The sequence below is a fragment of the Notamacropus eugenii genome, chromosome 2 (assembly GCF_028372415.1).
Source record: "Notamacropus eugenii isolate mMacEug1 chromosome 2, mMacEug1.pri_v2, whole genome shotgun sequence".
NCBI lineage: Eukaryota > Metazoa > Chordata > Mammalia > Diprotodontia > Macropodidae > Notamacropus > Notamacropus eugenii.
In genome coordinates this window covers 12338970-12366586 of record NC_092873.1, presented here as the reverse complement: position 1 = coordinate 12366586, position 27617 = coordinate 12338970, and the positions used below count along the sequence as shown (strand labels likewise).

At 41.3% G+C, this 27617-nt stretch overlaps 1 protein-coding gene across 1 annotated transcript; it reads right to left on the bottom strand.

Moving 5' to 3' along the window:
* Positions 1-444: 444 nt before the first annotated feature.
* LOC140523413 (membrane-spanning 4-domains subfamily A member 8-like) lies at positions 445-21062 on the bottom strand. The gene is made up of 7 exons (XM_072638296.1): positions 20958-21062; positions 18017-18229; positions 7789-7911; positions 6057-6116; positions 3873-4013; positions 1194-1307; positions 445-1050 (listed from the first exon to the last, which is right to left on the bottom strand). The coding sequence occupies exons 2-7, from the start codon at positions 18215-18217 to the stop codon at positions 940-942; spliced, it is 750 nt and encodes a 249-aa protein (XP_072494397.1). The 5' UTR covers positions 18218-18229; positions 20958-21062; the 3' UTR covers positions 445-939.
* Positions 21063-27617: the final 6555 nt, after the last annotated feature.

The window sequence follows — 27617 nt, the reverse complement described above, 5'->3', positions numbered from 1 at the left end:
GAAGAGACAGAAGAAGGCCCTTCCTCCTCCCTTTGTAAAGGTGGGGGCTTTTGGGTTGGAACACTATGTATCATGTCAGACTTTTTTGATATGTTAGTTTTGTCAAACTATTCTTTTAAATAAATTGTATTGCTATGTTTTGTTCAGAGTTAGGGTTAATACCATAGCTTCCCCCTACCGTATCCCTTCACTTAGTGTCATCCTATTAACCAAGGATTTTTTAAGAAAAAATACAAAGAGCAAGAAGAAGAAAAACCCAACAAAAATGATCAATACATAAAAAAAATCTGATGTGATGTTACACACCCATGATCTACCCCTTCCCCCATTTCTGCAAAGGGAAATTGGTTTATCTCTCTTTTTTTTTATTCTTTATTACAAGGTATTGTTTTCTGGGAGGCAGAGGAAGAGAAGGAAAGGGGAAAAATACATTGGGAAGCAATATAATAATAAAACAGATCAATGAAATTTATTTTTCAAACCAAAAGGCATATAATAAATGAGCTTTTTTTTTCTGAGTCACAACCAAAGCAAAGCAAAATGAAAGAAGAAATTTCCCAGAGACCATGTCTCAGATCAGCATCCCCTGTCCTTGGAATATGTGCACATGCAGACTGTATGGACTTAGATAGGCCTTCTCAGAATGAGTAAAGTGTTGAGTCGTTTTTCCATTTTTATGTAGGAAATAAGACATGGAGGGTTTGCATGAGAACTAAGTGGAAGAAGAGAGTGAGAGAGGGCTGCCCATGAATCTATTCAATCTTGGCCCATCTTTGGCTCTTAGTCTAAGAGCCAGAATGAAGGACCACAGCCAGGATGCACATGGGGAAAAGGCGGCTTTCATCAAATCACCAAGAAAGACGGAAATTGATTAAGGAAATTCTGGAGAGCTGGGGAGGTATCACTTTTCCCTCAGGCAAAGTTCCCCCTTGAGCTGGATTATTGTTGACTAAGGCCTGCATTTGAATAAAATGCAGGATTGACTTCTTGTTGAGGGATGATCACTGGATGCACTATTTGAGCAGGGGAAACGTTTGCAATGATAGCCACCTGAAACAGAGAGAAATGAAAGGATGACAGGTGTCTTCTTCACTCCCTGGGACCATCTTGTGTCTCTTTCCTTTGGTTGCTCTCTTGACCAAGAGAAGGAGGAGAAGTCATTGACTACTGAGGTAGAGAATGCCAGGACTCACCTGGTTGGTCTGGGAGCAGACCATTCGGCATCCAGCTTGGGAGGATATGCAGGTGATGACAAATTCCAGGATGGAAAAGAGGAGCAATATGGAGGCGATCCCTTTTCCTATAGACTGAGAGCAGAAAAAAATAGAGAGCATACTCTCTGGAGGCATCCAATATATGCAACTTTAGTCTCCACAGAGATGAATGTTACCCCTCTCTGGCCTCTCTCATTTCTCCCCCAGCAGTATAGCATCTGTGAAGAGGAGCATGGGGGAGTGGATAGAGCTCTCAGTCCAGGCTTAGGAAGCAACTGTAGTTAAAAAACTCTTTACCTCCCAGGGCTGTTCTCAAGGTCAAATGAGGCAATGATTATAAAGCTCTTGGCACAGAGGTACGCACATAGTGGGTATTCTGTATATAAATCTTAGCTACTGCTAGCATTGAGAAAAAAATGGGAGTCTCAGAAAGGATTTGATCATATCTGTGGTAAATGGCTGAATAGGACCTGGAACCCGGGCCATCTGTCTCCAACACCAGAGAGCCTGTCCTTGTTCTACATTGATACAGGGACAGAAACAGCCATTTGGTTCATTAAGTGGGGTTCAGATCCCACATAATAAATGTACATGCTGTGTGACCCTGGGAAAGTCACTGCATCATAGCTTCCTCAAATATAAAAGGGTTGAACTTGATCTGGTCTGAGGTCCTACCTAGAGCTCAATGATACTGGTTCATCATGTTAAGTAGACCTTTAGGGATGGTATAAATAACTCCCTTCAGCCACTTTGATTCTCTTGACAGCCTTGTGAGGCAGTTCAGCCTAGGATTCCATCATCTGCAGAGAGATCTTCCCCCAACATTGGGTGCCCCCTTCATCTCCAGCTGCTGGAAAAATGACTCCTCTCATATGGGACAATTCCAATGCTACCTCCTTCAGGAAGCCTTCCTTCATAACCCCAATATTGAGACATAATCTCTTCACCCTTGGGTGTTTGTACCTCTCTTATATTCTTACTGAATTCTATTCTGCCCCAGAGTTACCGATTTCATTGCTTTGGGTCTCAGTTGCCTAGAATTGTAAATCTGGAGCTGCATGAGGTTTTGGAAGTCACCTTGTCTACCTGTCTCATTTTACAGATGAAGAAATGGAGGCCCAGAGAAAAGGATTTGCTCAGGGTCCCACAGATCATAGTGGGCCTCACTTTCTTTATCTGTAAATTGAGGAGATGATGGTATAGTTTAGGAGTTCTTCACCATTTTTATTTCATGGGTCCTTTCTCAAGATCAAGCCTTTAAATTCCCCAAATACATAGGATTATAAAGGAAACCAATTATATTGGAATTAAGCTATTAATTATTGAATTAGATATTTTAATGATCAATGAAATATTTTTTAAAACAAGTTTAAAAAACAAGAGTGAATGGGAAGAAGGCTAGGTTTGGAGTCATGGATCCTGTGTTATTCAGTCTGGGCTCTGTCTTTTACCATCTGTGTGACTTTGGGTGAGTCTTGTTCCTCCTTAGTCTAGGCCTACATTTCTGGAAAATGAGGCAGCTAAGTGGTGCAGTGCTGGATTTGGAGTCAAGAAGGTCTAAGTTCAAATCCTACCTCAGATTCTGCCTGTGTGATCTTTGACAAGTCATTTAACCGTTCTGTACCTCAGTTCCCTCATCTGTAAAATGGGTACAATAGCATCTAGGATTGTTATGAGGATATTTGTGAAGCACTTTGTAAATATCCTGGTGCTAAGTAAATGCTAGATATTATGTTTATTAAAAAGGGGATTAAGCTAGCTGCCTTTTAAGTCCCCTTCAAGATTGAAATCTGTGGTCCTTAAATTAAAACATAGTTTGAGGAGGAAGAGATGCCTGGCAACTAAGGCTTTGGGGGCTCTTGACTTTTCTCTCCCCATTTCTTCTGTCTATGGGGGCAGAGGCTTTCCTGGGAATTGGCATTGAATGTTGGCTGTTCCCAGGATGGGTGGCACAGCTGTTCCATGAGGAAGCCCCTGCTGGTGGTTCTAAGCTCACTCCTCTGTCTTGGGAATAGACCTTTCCACTGCTCCCCAACAGAACTGGCAATAGAAAACCTCCTATCTCTGGGTATATCACAGGCAGCCCTGGAGCAGGACTCTATGGCTCAGGTGGGAGTCAGATAGCAGGCCTTGTTGAACCGTGGCTTGGCTACTGACCAGCCATGTCAGCTTGGATAAGTCACCCCTCCTGGAACACAGTGTTGCCATCTATAAAACGAGCGGATTGGATTAGATGGCTTAGAAGGTCAGATTTCTCTCAGTTCTGACATTCCCTTTCTAAGGCCCCTCCCAGCTCTGATATCTTCTGTTTTAAGGCCCACCCAGCTCCAATAGTCTATGCTCTTTGTTCTACAGGCCCTTCCTTTAGACATTGTTATGATAAATCCAACTAGAAGAGACACCACAGAAGGTCACAATAGGAGGATTGTGGAAGGGGGAGTCAACTAGAACCCTGAACAGTATGATTTAGAAGCTGTTCAGTGAAGTCACTGAACTAAGTAGTTCAGATTTTTGGAAAAGAAACAGTTCAGAAATCCCTCTTGTCATGTGCTAGTTCACTTTGTGACAGCGATGTGAGAGAACCATTCATCCTGATGGACTAAAGGACCACTAGTTCCACCTGAGGTTGTAGGGGTTCAGGAAAATCTTGATACTCACCACACGATAGTAGTAGTAGTACTGGTTGTGGTCAAAAGGGCCGTAGTAATTTCCATACATACTTATCTCTATGATGAAAAGGATGATGCCCACAACTGAGAAGATGGCACTGACAATATTCATTCCTAGGCTGCCATTTATCTGAGAAAGAAACAAGGAGGGTCATGGGAAAGGGGAATTGGTATGGATGGAAGAAGAGGTGCAGTGACTGTGTGTGGGTGTGTATCTGTGTGTATGTGTGTGAGGGTGTGTACTGCAGCAGTGCTAAAGCCAATCAGGTACCTGCCTTAAGTCCACTATGTCCATGAGGCATAGAGCTGGGGAGGGGGTGGGGAGCTGCCTAAGGAGGCTTGAATCAGCCCAGGCAGGAAATGGAGCAGGTCAGAATTTCTGCCAAAGTCAGCAATGGGACCAGACTGCACTTCCAGCCTGGGTAAGATGAGTAGATACAGTCTTCAGAACAAAGGCCAGGATGAGGAAGACTTGGCTTCATACCAGCCTCTATGAGAAGGAGCTGGGGATTTGGCTAGAGTTCTAAGCATGACATGGGAGCCCCAAGTGCCAATGCTAATGCTAGGCTGCACTGAGAGAGCTGTCTTCTCTGAGATCTGAAGTGCTGCTGTTGTTGGCTGTCCTGCATTCTTGAAGAGTACCATGACACCAGGAAGGTGATGCCATGACATGCCAGTGAATTGGACTGAAGTGAGGCAGGGCTGTGCAGGGTCACCAGCCTCACTTTTTCTTCCAGAGCCATCTGGGTCCAGTGGCCAGATGTAGATCAGGATGACTGGAGATGGCCCGGGATCCAGTGTGGAGTGCTAAGAAAGTCACTGAGAGGCTTCAGCGGCTCTGTAGAAGAGCAGCCACCGTGATGTTGGGACTGGAGACCATGTCATAGGACAAGTGGTTGGAGGAGCTCTTGACTAGAGAAGAAGGCTTAGGCAGGGCATCACAGATGCCTTCAAGTATTTGGAGAGCTCATCTGTGCAAGTCAGAGTGATCTCGTCCTGCCTGGCCCTATGGGGCAGAGTGAGAAGGAATAAATGCCACTGTGTGGAGGTTTGCCTTGGCTCAGTTCAAAGAAAAATTTCCTAACAAGTAGAAGTAAAAGTCCCTCACAGTCGAACGCACTGCCTTGAGAAGTAGAGGATCACTCCTCTCTCAAGATCTCCAGGTAGAGACTGGATAACCCTTGTTATGGAGGTTGTAGATAAGATTCCCTGGTCGAGTCTAGGTTGGACCAGTTGACCTCCTCAAGTGCTTCCAGTCCTGAGGCCATGTCATTTTCAAGGGAGGAATGTCATGGGATGCTGCTCAAGCTTTAGTGTGGGAGAGAATGTGGGGGAGGGTGTGGGCATCACCAAGGGTGCGTATGTGACCATTTGAGTAGGTATTGTGCAGGTCTGTGTACATTTGCAAGTTAGGTAATGTATGTACAGGTTTATCAATACTACAAGATAGTATATGTGAGTGTGTATATATGAGTATGATTGTGCAAGAACATGTGTCTGAGAACATGTGTAGGATATGTATGTGTATGTGTGCATGACAGAGAATGGTTCTCTGTTCCCAGCACCTCACTTAGTGCGTTCGACAAAGTTGGTTTAAGAAAATGTTTATTGAATTAAATTGAATGGAAGGTCCCTTTCAAAACAGAGTCTGGAAGTCTAGGCCTAGTGAGAGATATTTCTGAGGGGAATGGAAACTTCTGAAGGACAGAAACATTTGTCTTTAAACCCTCAGTACCTAGCATAGTTCCTGGCACATAGTAGGCACTTAAAAAATCAAATAAGCATGTATCTGTGTATGTGTATCTCATTGTCAAGTGCACATGACCTTTCATATTCACAGGTATAGACACACTAACATATGCACACACACACACTCATCACACACTTACACACATTCTGCACAGGTCAATGACTGAATGAATGAAAAAGTATTTGCTAAATGTCTTCTCTGTGCCAGGCATAGTGAATAAATATGTGAGTATATGTGTATGTGTATGTGTGTGTGTGTATATATGTATACATACACATATATACACATACAGACATACACACACATCTATGTAAAAAGTTCCCCCTCTGACTCTCCACAGGCCTCTTGTCAGTTCACATGTCTATCCCTCACCCTACAACAGCCCTGCTGATCCCCAGGTGGGCTCAGGTGGGTCTTACTTACCTTGCAGAGACTGACTGGTGTCTTCTGGGCTGCCACAGAAAGGGATCCAGAAATGAGAAACTGGCACAAAAGAAAGAGGGCGTGTTAGCAAGAGACCAGAGAGCAGGACTGGAGGGGGCGGGGGTATCTCTGTTATAATCCTTTCCCTTCACCCACCTAGGAAGACACCCAATTGGAATGATCCCTGTTCCTTAGGATGGAGGACAAAAAAAGATGGACTGGGGCTCCTCCAATGAGAACCCCTCCCCCCATTCCATTCCTTCTCCAGGGAAGGAGGTTGCTGTAGCTCAGTTGTTTTTCAGTCATATCTGACTCTTCGTGGTCCCATTTGGGCCTTTCTTGGCAAAGATATTGATTTGCCTTTTCCTTTTCCAGCTCATTTGATGAGGAAACAGAGTGAAGTGACTTGCCCAGGGTCATCGAACTGGTATCTGAGGCTGGATTTGAACTCAGGAAGATGAGTTTTCTTGACTTCAGGTCCAGCACTCTATGCACTATGGCCACTTCATTCCCTAGGTATCCCTCCCTGGCTACTCCTTGCATGCCCTGCCCCTACCATGGCATGGGGAGTCCAATTTGTGTCTACCTGGCCCCAAAACACCCACTTGAAGGGGGAATGGGATGTTAGCTCATATTTTGTCTGCTTCAAGGTATTTGGAAACATCTGGTGGAAAAGGACTGGCTTCTTGTTCATGTTTTATACAGATGTTTCCGTAGATATAGGGTAACCATTGTTGCTCTTCTCTTCAGCTTTGCCCTCCTCCCTGACCTGCTAAGAGCACTGTCTCAGGAGTCAGTTTGGTCACTTACTACCTGGGTGACCTTGGATATCATTTAACCTCACTGGGTCTCAGTTTCCCCGTAAGACTAAAAGGACTCTAAGAATCCTTCCAGTTGTAAGTCTGTTAACCCATGACCCAGCTCTTTACCCCTGCTTCATGTTCTGTTCCCATTTACTCCTGGTCCTCTTTCCCCTAAGGTCAATGGTTAGTGGCACCAACAGTTAGGACCACTGTCCTTGGACCTTGGACTTTGACTGGGAGGCTCAAGGAGCCCCACTAGGAGAGAGGTCAGGAGCAAACAGACTGAGGTCCCAAAGTGCGAGCTTGCCTGGAAGAGGGTGAACAGAAACTGGGGATAGGGAATCTCTGAAATGTAAACACCCTAAGCCCATCCATTTGGTTCTGTTTTATCTCTCTATATATCCACAGCCTCTCCAGCCATGCTAGATGTTTCCAAATGTGTTCAATGTGACAATAAGAGGAAAGGTTAAGGATGGAAATAGGGAAGGAAAGCAGGGGTCGGGGGTGGGGGGTAGGTATGGGGTAGGTGGGGTGGTGGTGGTGGTGGTGAGGGAGGTTAGCAGGCGGAGGGGGAGACAGAGACAAAGAGAAAACTGAAGATGGAAGGATGGGCAGAGATGAGAGAGGAATTCAAATCCACTGAACAAACATTTATTAAATATCTGTGTGGTGCTGGGCACAGTGCTGGCCCTGAGGATACACAGATAGTTCTGCCTCCTTACACATTTCTTGCATTGCTACACAGCCTGGGACCTGACTTATCCTCCCTCCATTCTTTCCCTCAATAACTTTTTCTGTGCCCTATAGCTTTTTGTGGGGGCTCTTAGTATACAATTTTTGCATATGAAAATGATTTTATTTACAAGAATGCTTTGAATTTGTTGATATTTGTTAATATTGATATCAATAGTTAATAGCAATTTACTCACCGAAATTCCTCCCCAGAAAGGATATCCTCCCAAGAGAGAGATTGAGAGGTATCCCCAAGTCGTCATAGTTAGTAGAACACCCCCTAAGGCGATGTGTATCAGTCCTATCATAATCTGGATAGCCTGTCAGGGGAGAACACAATTAAGACAGATTTCATTCAGATGAATTTAACCTCTGAGGTCTTGAATGTCCCTTTCCCTCTCTCCCCCTGCCCCAAAACCATTTGCCAACATTTTCAAAGAATACAGAATTTTGAGAGGAAGGAATCTGAATTCTTGTGTTCTTTAACTCCCACCTTTCCCATTGACTTTTAATGAGGGTTTATTTGAGAGAGTTTGGTTGTGCTTAAGCATCACCTTCTTTAATTTTGTCTCTGAAAGGAACCATTCATTTCTTGGAATCCATTAATAGAAACGACACCAATTTAACAAACATTAATTAAGCACATATTGAGTTTTAATATCTTTCCAGGACTTCAGCACTATATTTCTAGTTTGCATCTGCTATTCTGTCTGGTTTCTACTGTGCTCCTTACTTCTAATCTCATCATGATGAGATTGACTCAAACCCTGACACCATCTCCCTCAATCTCTTCTCTCCTCAGACCCTGGAGCTAGAGGGAGCAATATCAAACTCCTCTCAAAGCCTTCCTTTATAGGAGGCAGACAGTGGAAGTTCAGCTCATCCCACTTTGCATCTGCTCCTCTGTCTGGCTTTAACTCCATGGAGCAAGATGTCCTCATGCCAGCTACTCCCTGGTGTCCCCACCTTGCTTTCCTGTGTCCTTTTATGTGCGGTCTTCTCCCTTTAGATTGGAAGCATCTTAAGGCATTTAGCACAGTGCCTGACCCACAAAAGGCACTTAATAAGTGTTTATTGTTCCTCCCCCCATCACTGCCTTGTTTTGTTGGAGGGACTCAATGAAAGTATGACCTATGGCTTGCAGGGTTACCCAAGATGGCCAGGTCACAGTGGAGACTTTTGATCCACAGGACAATGAAATAGCAAACCATTCCAGTATCTTTGCCAATAAAACCCCATGGACAGTACTAAAATAATAAAAGAGATGACATCAGAAGATGAGCCCCTCAGGTTGGAAGGTATCCAATACATTACTGAGGAAGAGCAGAGGACCTTTTTTTAAGTGGATTTGTTGTGTGAAGTTTGGATTCAGTCAAAAAGCTGCCCTTGAGGACCTAGAGGGCTACATGCAGATTTGAGGCCACAGGTTCCTCACCCCTGCTCTACACAGTCAGTTAAAACAAGACCCGGAGCTTACTGTAATTCAGAACTTATTGCAAAATTCAGAATTTCTTATTGCAAAATTCAGACTTAAATGAAAGAAAATAGGAAAAACCATCAGACCATATAGGTATGACCTAAGTAACATCCCTTATGATTATGAAGTGAAGGTGGTAAATAGATAAATAGATAAAGGATTAGAACTGGTAGATATAGAGTCTAGAGAACTATGGACAGAGGTTGACAGTGTTGTACAGGAGGCAACAACAACAACAAAAAATTCCAAAGCAATAGAAGAGGGAGAAAGCAAAATGGCAGTCTGATGAAGCTTTACAAATAGCTAGGGAAAGAAGGAAAGGAAAAGGTAAAGGAGAATGGGACAGATCTACCAAACTGAATGCAGAATTCCAGAGCATGGCAGGAGGAGATAAGGTTTTCTTTAAAGAGCAACGTGAAGAAATAGAGGGAAATAATGGAATGGGAAAGACAAGAGATCTCTTCAAGAAAATCAGAGATATCAAGGAAACATTTCATGCAAAAATGGACATGATAAAAGACAAAAACAGTAGGGATTTAACAAAAGCAGAAGAGACTAAGAAGAGGAATCAAGAATACACAGAAAAACTATTCAAGAAAGATCTTCATATCACCAATAACCACAATGATGTGATTACTGATCTAGAATCAGACATCCTGGAGAAGGAACTCAAGTAGGCCTTAGGAAGCATTGAAAACAATAAGGCTGGTGGAGGTGATAGCATTCCAGCAGAGCTATTTACAGTTCTAAAAGATGCTGCTACTGAAGTGCTGCATTCAATATACATCAAATTTGATAAACTCAACAGTGGCCAATAGATGAGAAAAGAAGAGCTTATGTCACAATCCTAAAGAAGGGCAAGGCCAAAGAATGTTCAAATTATTGAACAGTTGCATTCATTTCACATGACAACAATGTTATGCTTAAGATTCTTCAAGCTAGGGAGAGGAGCCAAGATGGCAGAGTAGAAAGATTCACATACGCTAGCTCTGAAACCACAGCCCATAAAATATCTGTAAAAAAGGACTCCCAACAAATTCTGGAGCAGCAGAAGCCACAGAACAACAGAGTGGATGAGATTTCTGTTTCAGAGAGCCCTGAAAAACCGATGAAAGGTCTGTTGTGCCCCAGCCCAGCCCAGCCCTGCCTTGGCTGCATGACACCGAAAGGAGCAGATCCGAGCAGGATTCAGGGATGGAATCTCCAGCAGCTGCGCAGATCCCTCCACCCACAGGTGCTGAAGGTCAGTGAGAGGGTCTCTTTGGCTGATTGAGAGGGGAGTGGGGTGTCCCCACAACTCAGGCCCCTTCAGGAGGCAGCAGCAGGGGCAGCGGCAGACAGGGGCTCCCTAAGCAGGCAGGAGCCTGAATTCATTGTTGAAGGTCTCCACATAAACCCCCTGAGGGAACTGAGCCCTGTGTGGTGGCCCTGCCCCCACCTGAGCACCTGAACTTAATCTCACACTGAATAGCAGCCCTGACCCCTCCCAAAGCCCTGAGGCTGGGAAGCAGCATTTGAATCTCAGACCCCAAAAGCTGGCTGGGTGGATCTGGAGGTATGGTGGGTGTGAAGAGGACATTCAGAAGTCAAGTCACTGGCTGGGAAAATGCCCAGAAAAGGGAAAAAAAAATAAGACTATATAAGGTTACTTTCTTGGTGAACAGGTATTTCCTCCCTTCCTTTCTGATGAGGAAGAACAATGCTTACCATCAGGGAAAGACATAAAAGTCAAGGCTTCTGTATCCCAGCACACCCAATGGGCTCAGGCCATGGAAGAGCTCAAAAAGGATTTTGAAAATCAAGTTAGAGAGGTGGAGGAAAAACTGGGAAGAGAAATGAGAGAGATGCAAGTAAAGTATGAAAAGCAGATCAACACCTTGCTAAAGGAGACCCAAAAAAATGCTGAAGAAAAAACACCTTGAAAAATAGGCTAACTCAATTGGCAAAAGAGGTTCAAAAAGCCAATGAGGAGAAGAATGCTTTAAAAAGAAAAATTAGCCAAATGGAAAAAGAGGTTCAAAAGCTGACTGAAGAAAATAGTTCTTTCCAAATTAGAATGGAACAGATGGAGGCCAATGACTTTATGAGAAATCAAGAAATCACAAAACAAAACCAAAAGAATGAGAAAATGGAAGATAATGTGAAATATCTCATTGGAAAAACAACTGACCTGGAAAATAGATCCAGGAGAGACAATTTAAAAATTATGGGTCTACCTGAAAGCCATGATGAGCAAAAGAGCCTAGACATCATCTTTTATGAAATTATCAAGGAAAACTGCCCTCACATTCTAGAACCAGAGAGCAAAATAAATATTGAAAGAATCCACAGATCCCCTCCTGAAAGAGATCCAAAAAGAGAAACTCCTAGGAACGTTGTGGCCAAATTCTGCAGTTCCCTGGTCAAGGAGAAAATATTACAAGCAGCTAGAAAGAAACAATTCAAGTATTGTGGAAATACAATCAGGATAACACAAGATCTAGCAGCTTCTACATTAACGGATCAAAGGGCATGGAATATGATATTCCAGAAGTCAAAGGAACTAGGACTAAAACCAAGAATCACTTACCCAGCAAAATTGAGTATAATACTTCAGGGGGGAAAATGGTTTTTCAGTGAAATAGAGGACTTTCAAGAATTCTTGATGAAAAGACCAGAGCTGAAAAGAAAATTTGACTTTCCAACACAAGAATGAAGAGAAACATGAAAAGGTAAACAACAAAGAGAAGTCATAAGGGACTTATTAAAGTTGAACTGTTTACATTCCTACATGGAAAGACAATATTTGTAACTCTTGAAACTTTTCAGTATCTGGGTAGTGCATGGGATTACACACACACACATGCACATGCACACACAGAGAGAGACAGAATGCACAGAGTGAATCGAAGAGGATGGGATCATATCTTTAAAAAATGAAATTAAGTGGTGAAGAGAAATATATTGGGAGGAGAAAGGGAGAAGTGGAATGGGGCAAATTATCTCTCATAAAAGAGGCAAGCAAAAGACTTTTTAATGGAGGGAAAAAGAGGGGAGGTGAGAGAAAAACATGAAGTTTACTCTCATCTCATTCGACTAAAGGAAGGAATAAAATGCACACTCATTTTGGTATGAAAACCTATCTTACAATACAGGAAAGTGGGGGAGAAGGGGATAGGAGGGGTGGGGGGATGATAGAGGGGAGGGCATTGGGAGGAGGGAGCAATTTGAGGTTAACACTCATGGGGAGGGACAGGATCAAAAGAGAGAATAGAAGCAACGGGGGGCAGGATAGGATGGAGGGAAATATAATTAGTCTTATACAACACGACTATCATGGAAGTCATTTGCAAAACTACACAGATATGGCCTATATTGAATTGCTTGCCTTCCAAAGGGAAGGGGTGGGGAGGGAGGGATGAAGAGAAGTTGGAACTCAAAGTTTCAGGAACAACTGTCGAGTACTTTTCTTGCTACTAGGAAATAAGAAATACAGGTAAAGGGGTATAGAAAGTTATTCGGCCCTACAGGACAAAAGAGAAGATGGGGACAAGGGAAGGGAGGGATGATAGAAGAGAGGGCAGATTGGTGATAGGGGCAATTAGAATGCTCGGTGTTTTGGGGTGGGAGGAGGGGACAAATGGGGAGAAAATTTGGAACCCAAAATTTTGTGAAAATGAATGTTAAAAGTTAAATAAATAAGTTAAAAAAAAAGATTCTTCAAGCTAGGCATTAGCAATATGCGAACCAAGAATTACCATAAGAGTAGGCTGATTTTCGAAGAAGCAGAGGAACTAGAGACCAAATTGCCAGTATTCACTGCATTATGGAGAAATTAAGGGAGTTCCAGGAAAAAATAACAACAAAAAATCTTCTGTTTCATTGACTGCACTAAAGCCTTTGACTGTGTGGATCACAACAAAATGTGGCAAGGCCTCAAAGAGATGGGAGTACCAGATCATCTTGGTTGGTTAGTTGGTTGTTGTTCTTTGTCTTCAAAGAAGACCAAAATGACAACCTCATGATAACGTGAAATTTCAGTGTGTCCAACTGTGGCTGATCAGACCAAAACAAGCTCAGAATGCTCTACCACAGCTTGGGCACAGATAGTCCATGTGAATATCTGGGGTGGATATCCCAAATTTGTGCATCCTGTGTTTACTTTGTCCTGTCTCAAGTCTGCTTTACTCAAAAAGCACGGCACCCTTTCTGATGTTGGCACACCATGATGAGCAGTCCTGTGTCAGTGTCTCCCATGTTGCAAGTCAAATCCGAAGTTCTTGAGAGAGACCTTGAGAGTGTCCTTTTGTTGTTTTCTCTGGCCACATGTGATCACCTGCCTCATATGAGTTCTCCTTAAAATAGTCCTTTTGGCAAGTGTACATTTTGCATTTGAACATGGCCAGCCCTTTGCAGTTGCACTCTCTGAAGCATAGTTTGAATACTTGGTAGTTCAGCTCAAGCAAGGACTTCAGTGTCTGGTACCTTATTCTGCCAGGTGATCCTCAGAATCTTCCTAAAACAGTTCAAATGGAAACGATTCAGTTTCCTGGCATGGTGCTGTTAGACTGTCCATGTTTCACAAACATATAACAATGAGGTTAGCACAATGGCTCTGCAGACCTTCAGTTTGGTAGTCAGTCTAATACCTCTTCTCTCCCAAACTCTTCTTCAGAGCCTCTCAAACACTGAGCTAGCTCTGGCAATGCATGCATCAACCTCATTGTCAATGTGTACACCCCTGGAAAGTACACTACCAAGGTAAGTGAATTTATGCACAGCATTCAAAACTTCCCCATTTGTTGTACCTGATGGTTCTATGTATGGATGCTGTGGTGGTGGCTGATGGAGCACCTGTGTTTTCTTGGTGTTAATTATTAGGCCAAAATTAGCACAAGCAGCAGAGGATTGAACCATACTTTGTTGCATCTCAGCCTCAGAGGCTGCACTGAGTACATGATCATCTGCAAACAGAAAACCATGCACCAACACTCCCTCCGCTTTGGTCTTGGCTTGTAGCCTTTTCAGATTGAAGAACTTCACATCAGTATGGTAGTTGACCTTGTTGTCTTGTTCATTCTCATTGAAAGCATTTGACCACATGGCTGAAAACATCATGCTAAAAAGCACGGGAGCAAACACACAGTCCTGTTTCACTCCACTGGTGACTGGGAAGGCAGGAGAGCATTCTCCATTATCCATAACCCAGGCAAACATGCCATCATAAAACTGATGTACAATATTGATAAACTTCTCTAGGCAACAAAATTTTGACATAATTTTCCATAAGCCCTCAGGACTAAGAGTGTCAAAGGCCTTGGTCAATCTATAAGTGTTGTGTACAGACCTCTGTTGCGCTCCTGACATTCTCCTGGAGTTGTCAGGCAGCAAACATCATATTGACTGTTCTTCAGCCCTTTCTGAAACCACAGTGGCTCTCAGGTATATGACCATCTTCCAGATGAAGGATCAGCCTATTAGGAAGGACTCTAGCAAGAATTTTGCCAGCAATGACTAAGAGAGAGAGATCCCCCTGTGATTGCTTCAGGACAATCTATTCCCTTTACCTTTATAGAGATGGACAATGGAGGCATCCTTGAACTCCTGGGGGATAACCTCCTCTTGCCATATAACCTGGAAAATTTCAGTCAGTTTTTGTATGAGCAATGGTCCCCCTACCTTGTAAATCTCAGCTGGAATAGAATCAGCACCAGGTGCTTTGCCATATGAAAGGAGTCTAATGGCCCTCAAAACCTCTTCTTCAGTTGGAAGTTCAGCTAAGGAGGGATTGACTTCAACCTGAGGTAAAGTCAATGGCCACAGCATTGATTTATGATGGTCTGTTGAGAACACCATGGAAGTGTTCAGCCCATCTCTCTAGGATCATGTCCTTATCACTAATCAATGTGGCTCCATTAGCACTGAGTAGTTGTGATGCACCATAGGTTTTTGGTCCATAAATAACTTTCAGAGAATCATAAAAGTGCTTTGTATTGTTACTATCAGCATAAAACTGAATTCCATCTCCCTTCTTATTGAGCCAGGAATCCTGCATCTCTCTAAGCTTTGCTTGTACTTTGCTTTTGACGGAATTAAATGATGCCTTCTTAGAGGTGGATGAACTATCCTGCTGGTAAATCTTCTGGAGTTCTTGTTTTTCGTTTATCAGCTTCTGAATTTCCCCATCATTTTCATCAAACCAGTCTTGGTGTTTGAGAGTGTTCTGACCCAGATGAGCAGATGCAGTGCTGTACACCAAATATCTGAAAGCTGCCCATTTCTTTTCTGCTCCACTGTTGCCAACTGTGGCTCAGCTTTCCCTCCAAGTCAGCAGCAAATTGTTCACACTCAGAGAAGAGCTCTAATTTGTTGACATTAATTCTTCTGGTAGTCATTTTGCCTTGATGGCAGTACTTTTGATGAATGTGAATATTTAGCTTGGAAAGGATAAGTCTATGATCAGTCCAGCACTCTGTACCACACATTGTCTTTGTCACTCTCACATCTTGTCTGTCTCTTCTCCTTATAATCACATAGTCTATTAGATGCCAATGTTTGCTGCGAGGGTGCAACCATGAAGTTTTATTGCTTTTACATAAGTGAAAAACAATGTTGGTGATGAAAAGGTCATGTGATGCACAAGTCTTCAGCAGTAAATGACCATTGCTGTTGCTGTTTCCAACTCCATTCCTCCCTAGGACTCCCTGCCAAGTCTGGTAGTCTGATGCTACTCTAGCATTAAAGTCACCTAGAATTATAAGTTTGTCCTCTTTCAGCACATTGATGATAGGGGTCTCTAGGTCTTCACAAAATTTTTCTTTGACTTCATCATGGTTTGTCATCGTGGGAGTGTAGGCACTGATGATGGTGGCATGGCATTTTCCCATGAGTGGCGATCGCATTGCCATGAGCCTGTCATTTACTACTTTTGGCAGGCATAGCAGCTTGCTGATTAGATTAGTTTTGATTGCAAAACTCATGCCAGCTTCATGGCACTCCCCTTCACTGTACCCATAACAGAAAAAGGTATATACAGTTCCCACTTCAGTAAACTGACCTTCATTTGCCAACCTTGTTTCACTCACGGATGCAATTTGGATGAGATACCTGTTGAGTTCTCTTGCAACAAGAGCAGTTCTTCTTTCAGGTCTACTGGATTTTGTGTTGTCTATTAGTGTGTGCATGTACCATGTGTCGATGGTGAATGGAACCATCTTTGCAGATGTTTTTGTACATTTTGTACATTTTTTTGTGTTTTGACCACGTAGTGGGATTCCCCACCTGATGCAGTAATCAGGTCAAGGTTGGGTAAGCAGACAATGTTTAGGGCACCTTTTCTAGCCTCCTTCCTCACACCAGGAGGTGAGCAGTGCGATCCTTAAAAGGCTGCTCAGACACCCAGGGGGCTGCCGGGTACCACTGCTGCTTCCAGTGAGAAATCACCCTATGGCCTGGGCCACCTGTGTGCAGGGTTGTGACTACAGCTCCTAGTGTATCCACACCTGCTGTTTCTCACTTGCCTGTCACCACAGGACTTTGAGGCATAATAGTGAAATGGTATGGGTATTTAACTTATGTGCAGAGTACATCATGTGAAATGCCAGGTTGGATGAATCAAAACTGGCATTAAGGTTATCGGGAATTAAGGTTATATTTCACATATGCAGGAAATACCATTCTGATGGCAGAAAGTAAGAGGAATTAAGAAGCCTGTTGATGAGGATGAAAGAGAAAAATATAACAGCTGACTTGAAGCTTAACTAAAAAACAAACAACCTAAGATCTTGGCAACTGGTCCCAACACTTCTGGCAAATTAGAGGTATGAGAAATGGAAGCAGTGTCAGATTTTTTATATTCTTGAGCTCAGAGATTATTGCAGATAGTAACTGTAGCCATGAAATAAAAACAAACAAACATTTGTTCCTTGGAAGGAAAGCTATGAAAAATATGGACAGCATACTAAAAAACAGAGACATCACCCTGCCATCAAAGGTCCATATAGTCAGAGCTATGGTTTGTCCAGTGGTTATGGCTATAAGAGTCGGAGTATAAGGAAAGCTGAGCACCACAGAATTAACATTTTAAAATTGTAGTGTTGGAGAAGACTTCTGAGAGTCAAGGAGGTCAATCAGTCAATACTAAAGAAATTACTTCAGTGTATGTATAGAATCTGTATTGGATGGCACACTGTCTTGGAGTGAGGAGAGGGAAAAGATGGGGAGAAAATCTGGAATTCAAAATCTCATGGAAGTGAATGGTGAAAACAAAATAATTAATTAATTAATTAACTTTTGAAAAGAAATTAATTCAGTAAGGTGAAATACTGAAAATGATGCTTCAGTACTTTGGCCACATAATGAGAAAACCGAACTCACCAGCAAAAGACTCTGCTATTGGGAAAGATTGAAGACATAAAGAAAAAAGAGGATACGATGGCTAGATAGTGCCATAGAAATGATGAATGTGAATTTGGACAGAGTTTGGGAGATAGTAGAGAACAGAAAAGCATGGTATACTACGGTCCTCAAGGTCATGAAGAGTTGGACACAACTGCATGACAACAGCAAAACAACAACAACAAATAGAACATTGCCACTTTCTTGTTAGCCACCTCTTCCTCAAACAGTCAATCAAGAAGCATTTATTAAGAGCCTATTACATACTGAGGACTCTACTAGACTCTGGGAATACAATTAAACAATCTTTGTCATAAAGGAATTTATCTTCTGTAGACAAAGATAACATGCATGCATGTGAGTATATACAGATATTTTAAAAATAGATATAAGCTAATTTTGTGAATGAGGCATTAGAGGTTGGGAAGACCAGGAAATGGCAAACCACTCCAACATCTTTGACAAGAAAACCCAACTTGGGGTCATGAGGAGTTAAACAAGACTAAAACAACTGAACAACAACAAAAAACATCAAGTGCACTCATTGATATTCAAAGAGAAAGTCAACTTACCCCTAATACTTTGCCTTCTTTCCAGATCTTCTGTATTGTATGTTCTTGCTCATAAGGCAAGATCATTTGGGTTTGGTACCCAGGAGATAGGTGAACTTGAGGTTGGTTACAAGAGTATGGAGGCGGAGGAGGTGGTTGAGGAGAGGTAACTTTGGGAGGCACCACAAAGACAGTGTTTGGTTCAGGACCTGATGAACTCATTGTATTTGAATTCTAGAAAAATACAGCAAAGATCATTTGGCTCAGGGAGAAGTGAAGTGGGTCATCAGTTTAAAAAGTATTTGACCTGTATGTACAATTCTGTGACTAAATTTGTTTTAGAGTTATGCATATATTATATCCTAATGGAGGAGTCTGCCAGGGCATATGAAAATAGATACAGCATAATTGTAAAAGGAATAAATACATAACTATATTTCTACCTAGATATACAAGGCAATTAAATACAAAGAAATTCAAGATGGGGGGGAGAGGGTCAGGAAAGGCTTCATGCAGAAGATATTACTTGAGCTTCATCTTAAAGGAAAAAAAGAAATCTGTGAGGTGGATTTAAGGATGATATGCATTCCAGGCATGGGAGATAGGAGATGGAGTTAGTCTTTAGGGAATAGAAGGGATCCCCGTTTGTCTTGGGTCAGAGCCAAACTACATGGGAGCATGAGTAATTTCCAGTGAAGATGGAAAGGGATGTTGGGCTCAGGTTGTGCAGAACTTTAAAAGCTAAATAACGATGTTCATATCTGATTTTAGAGTCAATAGGGAGCCACTGGATGTGGTTGAGTAGGGAAGACCACTTTCCAAGTATGTTGTAGTGGCAATTCCTTTTGGACATGGTTTAGAATGCAAGGTTACCAAGTTGCCTTCTAGCTCTGGTATTCTATACTTCCGAGGTCCTGATTTCTAACTAGATTTAAGTTTTCAAAACAAATCACAATTTGACTGGAGAAGTTTCAATCTCATTTCTGATGGATCATCTACTATTTATCTGACTTTGGCTAAGTTCCTGAACTTCCCTGGGTTTTTTTCACTTTCTATAAAATGAGAGGATTCAACTAGATGACCTTTGGGTCATCCAGCTTCCATCTTTGGGCTGTTTCCTAGTTGTCCTAAGTTGTCCTAAGAGCTATCAGTCCATTGACCAGAAGTGACTAATTTCATCTCCTTCCTCTGAATCATTGATAGACTGAGTCATGCTGGGCCATTTCTTTCCATTCTGCTCTTGAAGCAGTGACCTGCTGAGTAGACTTTGTCCTCTATAAAGGTGGAATAGGACATGACCAGTCAAATAAAGAACCAGGAAAATAAAACATAACTCACAATAAACTTAAAAGAGAGGCAGTTGGAAAAGCTGTCGTATGTCAATATATCTTTGCATAGGAGAGAAGCTGAGTGATCAGGAAAAGGAAGGCTTAACAAGAAAACAAAAAAATTGTTAGCGACCCTTATCCTCTTCTTTTCTCAATCCAAATGAAATTGGAAACCCTAGCCTGGCTGTGGAGTCTTTCGTACCATTAGGAAAGGAAAAATATTCCTCATTTAGAGTCCTCACTTCATTAGCAGATCCTAAGTTAAGTGATTTGCATAGTGTCAAAACAAGAGAAATAAGGACTTTCAAAAGAATTTTTCCCCCTGTAATAATGATTAACCAATACAACATGAATGATAGAGAACTGTTACATGGAGTTTGAAGAGCACTGGGTTCAAATTTTGAAATAGTAATTATTTCCCGCCTCCCCCCCTCCCCCCCCCCCCCCCCACCGGAGCCCCTGGGTTGAGATAATGTCTGTTGAGTTTCTAGGCAGGGTTGGGCCTAGTAGCCACTTTCTGTTAGTGGCTACACTTTTTGTTGTATCCCTTTGCCTAGCAGCTGCCTGGGCCCCCATCTCTGTTGTGCCCCCTTGCCTAGCAGCACCTAGGAACCCCTGTCAAAACTGTTCTGTGAAAAATGTGTGCTATTGGAACCGCAAGGCTGTACCGGGAGGTGCTACGATGCTTAAAAGGCACACACACCTTTGTTCAGGGCTGCTTCCTTTGTGGACAGCCGCCAGCTAATAAAGACGCTCCCAAATTCTCAATTAACTCTTGCCTGTGCTTGTCTCCGTCCGTCCATTTCAATTTCACCTCTGACATTTACTCACTGTTTTGAGCATGGGCAGTTCATGTATACACCCTTAATCCCCAGTTTCCTCATATGTGAAAACTACTTCAACCAAGTTCCACCCAAGTCAAAAAGGATTTTTTTTAAAGTTAAATTAGATCTTGCTAGATTGTTTTTCATTATGGTCCTGGGATTTAAGGTCTGCCTAAATGATTTATTTTCCTACATCCCTGTTCAATAAATATCCTTTCAGAAAATGAAGCTCTTTCTCTCCAAACTAAATTTGTGAGGTTCTCAAAGATCTATAACCTGACCAGGTGATTGGGGTTATGCCCTAAGATACTGCATTGAAAGTATGCTGTTTAGCTGTCCTTCTAAACCTAGATCGCAAGAATAATTAAACAAGCTAGAATTTTCAAGCTGAGAGATCAATTAGTCCCAGCCTCTCATTATGTAGTGGAGGAAATTGAGGATCACTGAGAGGAAATGACATGGTTAAGGGTACACAGATAGTAAGACACAGAATCAGACCTAGAAACTAGGTATCTGGCTTCCAGGTAATCTTAGATCACAATTCATTTCCTTCTGCATTTGCCTCATTTAATGCCTTGGTTCCATAAAATAATTTACTTCACCAGATCTCAGGCAATGTCCAATAGGTGCTCAAAGGATCTCTTTGTGGGTTCCCTTGGGGCCTGATCTACTGGGGAAGAAGATGAGATATCAATTTTGCCATGACAACCCCTTCCCCCCATCCCTGCCCCTCACCCCGATCATCATCATCTTCTTCACCACCATTACCTTGGATCATGCACAGAAACCATAGTTACATAAAATACTCACTGTGTTCTTTCACTACTGGCTGCTCTCTCTCTTCCCTCACCTGCTCTGGGTCTCCTTTACTGCCTTCAGTATGTGTTTACTGGAACAATGAACTTCCAGAGTCTGAACAGCTCATAAAGAGTTTATGCATTTAATGAAAATCCAAAGTCTACTTCCCTTTTTCTGCATCATCAGCAACCTGCCATAAATAGATTTTTCCTGCCCATATCCCTTTACCTATATGAATGAACAGTATCTACCTTAAAGCAACATGCATACATAAAACAGCCAATTAACATACATAAAATACAAAGGATTAAACAGGAAATTAAAACCTCTTGTTAGAAGAATGTTTTTGTTTTAAAATGCATAAAATAAAATGCATAAGATTCCATAGGAAATCAAAGATTAGTGAAAATAAAGATGTAATTTTTCTCCCCCTCCAAGTTCATCAACCCCCTGAAATCTGTCTGGGGAGCATAGGTTAAGATCCCTGCTATAGTGTATGAGTAACCTGTGGATACCAATTTAAAGTCAAGTCCACAAGCTTTTATTAAGCACCTAGTACTTGTCAAGCTAAGGGCTATACAAATATTACCTCATTTTGATCCACACAATAACCCTGAGAGGTAGGTGTTATTATTATTCCCATTTTACAGATGAGGAAACTGAGGTAAAGGTGAAGTAACTTGTCCAGGATCACATCGCTATGAAGTATCTAAGGCTAGATTTGAACTTGGGTCTTCCTCCCTCCAAGGTCTGTACTCTATCTACTGTGCCACCTAATCCCTACCCTCAAGGAGCTTATATGCTATTGTGTAAAGACTACCCATAAAGGAAGGCAGAAAAGAAGACACTTGGGGAGAGATGAAGGTATCTTGAGCTTCTTGGCAGAGAAAATCTGCAGAGGCAGGGGGTAGTTTCAAGAGAAATTAAGGGATGGGTTGGTCTTGCCAGCCTCCTTTCAATGGAGATTCTGGGAGGAACTAGTCAATCCAAGGGAGAGGAAAAAGGGACAGAAGGGGCTTCCATTGTGAGAAGGAATCCAGGGTGGAGTGATCTTTTAGGATAAAGAAGTTTCTAGAGTAGGGAAGGAAAAGTCCTGTGACAAGTTGGGAGTCTAGCCTGCGGAGGGATGAAGTCTAAGAGGAAATGATACATGGTCCCTGCAATCTATTAGTGGGAATGTAGACATAAAGATGACCCTGGTATGGGGGTTTTCTCCCCTCCCTTGGCTTATATACCTTTCATACAGGAAACCTGGGAGAGTGAGTGATTCCTGCTCTTGCCCCGTTATACTGAACTTCCCACTTGCAGGTATAGATTTCCCAATACTCCAGAGGTTCTGTGATCACACACATATGTGGGTAATGCCTCTATTGGCACAGGTGGCAACCTGTCCAGGTGCCCCTCTAGTCCATGTTATCCAGTAGACCTTTCATAGAGGTCATTAAGATCACAACATTAGTGCTAGAAGGGACTTCAGAAACCATCTAGCTTTATCCCCTCCATTTTCAGATGAGAAAGCGGAGACCTGGGGAGGCTGTATCTTTCCCAAGGTCACACAGTCAATAAGATTTGAACCCTGGCCTCTGGACTCAAGAGCCAGTTCTCTTTCTAGCATACCCTACTATTTTTCTTGAGATCTTTTGTGTATTTCCTGGTACTCATGTTGCTCTCAGGCTGTCTATATGTCTTGCCCCTGAACTGGTCTAACGTCTCTTCCAGCCACACATTTCCTTGATATCTCTTTATGGCACTTTTTGAATATCAGACACATAATGCCACCTTTTGGCACCCATACTGTGTCTCTCTCTCGTGCATTGTGTCATCTATAACTTTCATTTGTCAACAGTTATGGTTCTTGGCCATCCAGCATGACAATGTTTTGTCACCAGGGTGGGACTCAAATTTGTGAGAGCCACCACATCATTTCTCAAACAGAACTCAACTAGTTCCTTCTTCCTTTGACAAAGCTCTGAAGTTCAATTTATTACAAACATAAAACCCTAGGGAAAAAGAAAAACAAATAGAAATGTGTGTATAGGCTCTAGAGTCACAGCTAAAGGAAGAAGAATCCACAGGAAGGTGGAGAGAAGTATTTGGCATATAGTAGGAAGAACATGGGATCTGGAGTTAAGAGAGCTGTTTTCAAATCCTAGTTCTGTTCTTTATGACCCATGGGATCACAGACAAGTGACTTCTATGGTCCTAAGTCCTCTCCTCTTCACCTTCTGTCCCCTCCCCAATTCCTCCCCTACCCTCTCCTCCCATTCCCTATCTTTTCCCCTCTGGCTTCCTTCCCCTCCTTCCCCTGATGCCTTCCCCTCTCCACTTTCTCCATCACTTTTCCCTCTCTGCTCTACCTACCCTTCTCTTTCCTCCCATCCCTCTCCTGTTCCCCTCCCCTCCTCTCTGTGCTAGAAGGTAGGAAGGTATTTGTACTTCACATATAAGCATGCTCACCTGAGCCCAAGAAAGGTAATCCAATACATCCATTCTCTTTCTGGGAATAATTGCATGCTTTTTTTAAAAAAACATTATCATTAAGGATCCCAGTTCCATTACATAGATGTCATTACTGGTAGCCTTGTATATTGTTGAGCTAATAATTGCAGTTTTGAATCTAGGGGCCTGATGGAGTAGTGCATTTACTGTGGATTTCAGAATCCCCCTGGTCAAGCATTAATAAGTATCCTTCAAGTGCTGGGAAGTGTCCTAGGTGCTGATGGTCCATGTGATTTATCATCCCTATTAAACATTTCTCTAGTCAGAGGAAAGCTGTCTTTATTTGGTAGGATTATTTCCAGGTGCTCAAAGTTCAAGACTGCAGGCACCCTAGACCTTAAGAAGTTAGGGCTGTATAGCAGACTCAACAACAGATGGTAGAAAGTCAGTCTTAGCCCTTTTCCTGCAGGGTCATAAAGAGAGGTATGCTCCAAAATGAGTCCCCTAGAATTAATGTTGATTTTGACCTCTGCTTTCACTTATCTTTCAGGGTTGCCATCATTTACATGGTTGTCAGCACCAGTTAACATGAGTTTTCCCATATCTAAATTTCTTATGCTTTTATTCCTTAGGATACTTATGCCACAATTTGTTCAATCATTTCCTAATCGATAGACACATAATTTCACCCATCTTTTTTACTACTATAAAAAGTACCTACCACTTTCTGTCATTGACCTCCCTGAGGTACATGTGTTGCAAATAGTACTAAAATTCACTGAATCAGATGGTGTGAATAGTTTAGGAAGTCTCCTTGTATAATTCTAAATTGTTTTTCAGAACCTATTGATAGCTCTCCAACAGCAATTTTATACATGTGTATTCCCATAAGAAAATCATTTTGATTGATAGGTAGAGTTTTGTGTCAGGGAATAGCTCAGAGTTATTGGAAACACTATTTTTGTCTTTTATTATTTTTACCAATTTGATGGTATAAGGTGACTTCTTAGGGTTGTTTTAATTTTCATTTCTCTTATTAATAGTGCTCTGGAGAATTTTTCAAATGGCCCTTCAGACTCTGCATTTCTCTTTTTGAAAATTGTTCAGATCTTTTTAACATTTGTTGGGGAACTGCAAAGGTTTGTTCAACCCCTCTCTCATTTCTCAACTCAAGGAAGATGGATAGCCTGGAACACAATGTGTAGTATTTATTATATAGGCTTTCTTGAAATGGAAATGTTACATGATTTGAATCCTCTCTTATGTTTGGCTGTGCACATGGAAATGCTTTTTTTCTTTTCTTATTTTTTACTTAAGTGTTAGTATTTAAGTTTATATTATGTTTCCTTTTCTTTTCTTATTGTGTATTTAAGTTTTGGTATTTAAAATAAATTAATTTCTAAAAAGAAGAATTCTTCCATTTTCTTCACTTAAAAATGACCTTTTAATATTCTAATCACTTCTATATCTGGAATTTTTTTTAATCAAATATGGTAAACATGATGGTCTAAACCTTTCCAGTTTTCCTGGTATATTTTTTTATTGAATAGAAGGTTCTTTCTCCACCATTTTGTACTGTTGAATTTTTTAAACATTGGGCTTCTGTGCTACTGTTATATTTTTCTTATCTAATCTGTTCTATTGATCTTATCTATTTTTAATTCATACAAAAGTTTTGATGATTGCTTTATAATTGGAAAAATGGTGATAGTTCTCTTCAAACTTATGGTTTTCATTATTTATCTTGAATTTTTGACCTTTTATTCCTCCAAAACAAAATGGTATGTGAATAGTAATAGTAATTTGCTTACCTATAGTGCTTTAAGATTTACAAGGAGTTGGGCATAGTGCCATCTTCCTGTAATCTCTGCTACTGGGGGACCATGACACTAGTGAGTCACTGGAACTCAGGAGTTCTGAACGGCAACAGGGTTACAGGTATCTGCACTAAGTTCTGCGCTGATATGGTGCAGCATCAGCCCCACCTCCCAGATGAGTGGATCAGAGGAATTCACCAGATACCTAAGGAGGGGTAAATTGGTACAAGTCAGAGATGGAACACATACACATATATGCATATATATATATATATATATATATATATATATATATATATATATATATATATATATATATATATATATATATATATGTGTGTGTGTGTGTGTGTGTGTGTGTGTGTGTGTGTATTTCTTTAAATACTTCTCAGTTACATATAAAAATTTAACATTCATTTTTGAAAATTTGGAGTTCTAAATTTTCTCCCTCCCTTCTGTCTCCCCCTACCCCCTGCCCCTTAAGAAAGTAAGCAATACATGTGAAGTAATGCAAACCATATTTCCATGCAGCAGTAGTCATGTTGCAAAACACACACACACACACACACACACACACACACATACACACATAAACCAAGAAAAGAAAAGAAGTCTACTTCAGTCTGGATTCAGAATCCATTAGTTTTCTCTCTGGAAGTGGATAGCATTTTTCATCCTGGGTCTTTTGGAATTGTCTTGGATCATTATTGTGATCAGAGTAGCTGAAGTATTTCACAATTGATCATCAATATTATATTACTATTACTGTATACAATGTCCTCCTGTTTCTACTCCACTTTTTATCAGTTCATATAAGTCTTCTTGGTTTTTCTGAGAGCATCTTGCTAATAACATCTTATAACACATCACTCCATCACAATCATATATCACAACTTGTTCAGCCATTCCCCAAATGATGGACATCCCTCCAATTTCTAATTCTTTGCTATCATTAAAAGAGCTGCTATAAATATTTTTGTGCATGTAGGTCCTTTTTCCTTTTCTTTGATCTCTTTGGGATACAGACCTAGAAGTGGTATTGCTATGTCAAAAAGTGTGCACAGTTTAATAGTCCTTTGGGCTTAGTTCCAAATTGTTCTCCAGAATGGTTGGACCAACTCACAGCTTCACCAGCAGTACATTAGTGTTCCCATTTTCCCACATCTCCTTCTCTAAAAAGTCACTTTCCTTTTCTGTCATGTTAGCCAATCTGATAGTTATGAGGTGGTATCTCAGAGTTGTTTTCATTTCTCTAATCAGTAGTGATTTAGTTTAATATGGCTATAGATAGCTTTGATCTCCTAGTCTGAAAACTTCCTGTTCATATTTTTTGACTATCTATCAATTGAGGAATGGCTATTTTTTATAAATTTGGCTCATTTGAGAAATGAGACCTTTATCAAAGACATTTGCTGTAAAAAAAAATATTCCCCCAGTTTCCTGTTTTCCTTCTAATTTTTGGCTGTATTAGTTTTGTGTGAAAACTTTTTAATTTCAGACAATCAAAATTACCCATTTTACTTCTTGTAAAGTAAAATGTTTGGTCATCAACTCTTTCCTTTTCCATAAAACTGCCGGGTACATTTTTTTCATGAGCTCCTAATTTATTTATATCACTCTTTATGTCAGATGCATTTACCCATTTGGACTTTATCTTGGTATACAGCATGAAATGTTGGTCTATCTCTATGCATACTTTCTGCTAAACTGTTTTTCAATTTTTCCAGCAATTTTTGTCAAATGGGGAGTTCTTACCCCAAAACTTGAATCTTTGGGTTTATCAAACATCAGATTACTATGATCATTTACTACTGGTTTGGTCATTTACTAATAATGGTAATTTAGTAACTGCAAATGTACTAATCTGGCGTAAGGTTAATGGGATATAAGATCTTCCCTGCCCATTAATAGGTCTTACATGGAGCCAATTAGGCTCTGGGCAACAGGGATTCTCACACCTTTCCAATTAAGTGCTGATTTCCAAGCTTCTCAGCACCGAGCCAATCAAGAGTCTTTGAAACAGTATATATTGTATTGCTTGGAGGGAAATGTATGGACAGAGGGAGAAATAGGCAGAGAGAAGAACTTGTTTAGGGGAACTTGCTCATGGGGAGGCTTGATGGAAAGAAATGTTGCTCCCTGGATTAGTGATGAGTACCTTACTAAAGCTTGCCATCTGGTGTCCCAGTAGGGATGTTTCAAATAAATATTTTGATTTGATCTTGGAGGAATTGAATCTGTTATATTTTGCAAACCAAATATGGAGATACACATGTACATTCATAGCAGCTGCTATGGGTATCACACTGGCATTACATATGGCCATTTATTAGCCTGTTCCACTGAACCCACCACTCTATTTCTTAGGCAGTACCAGATTTTTTTTTCATGGTTACTGCTTTGTAGAGAGAAATTT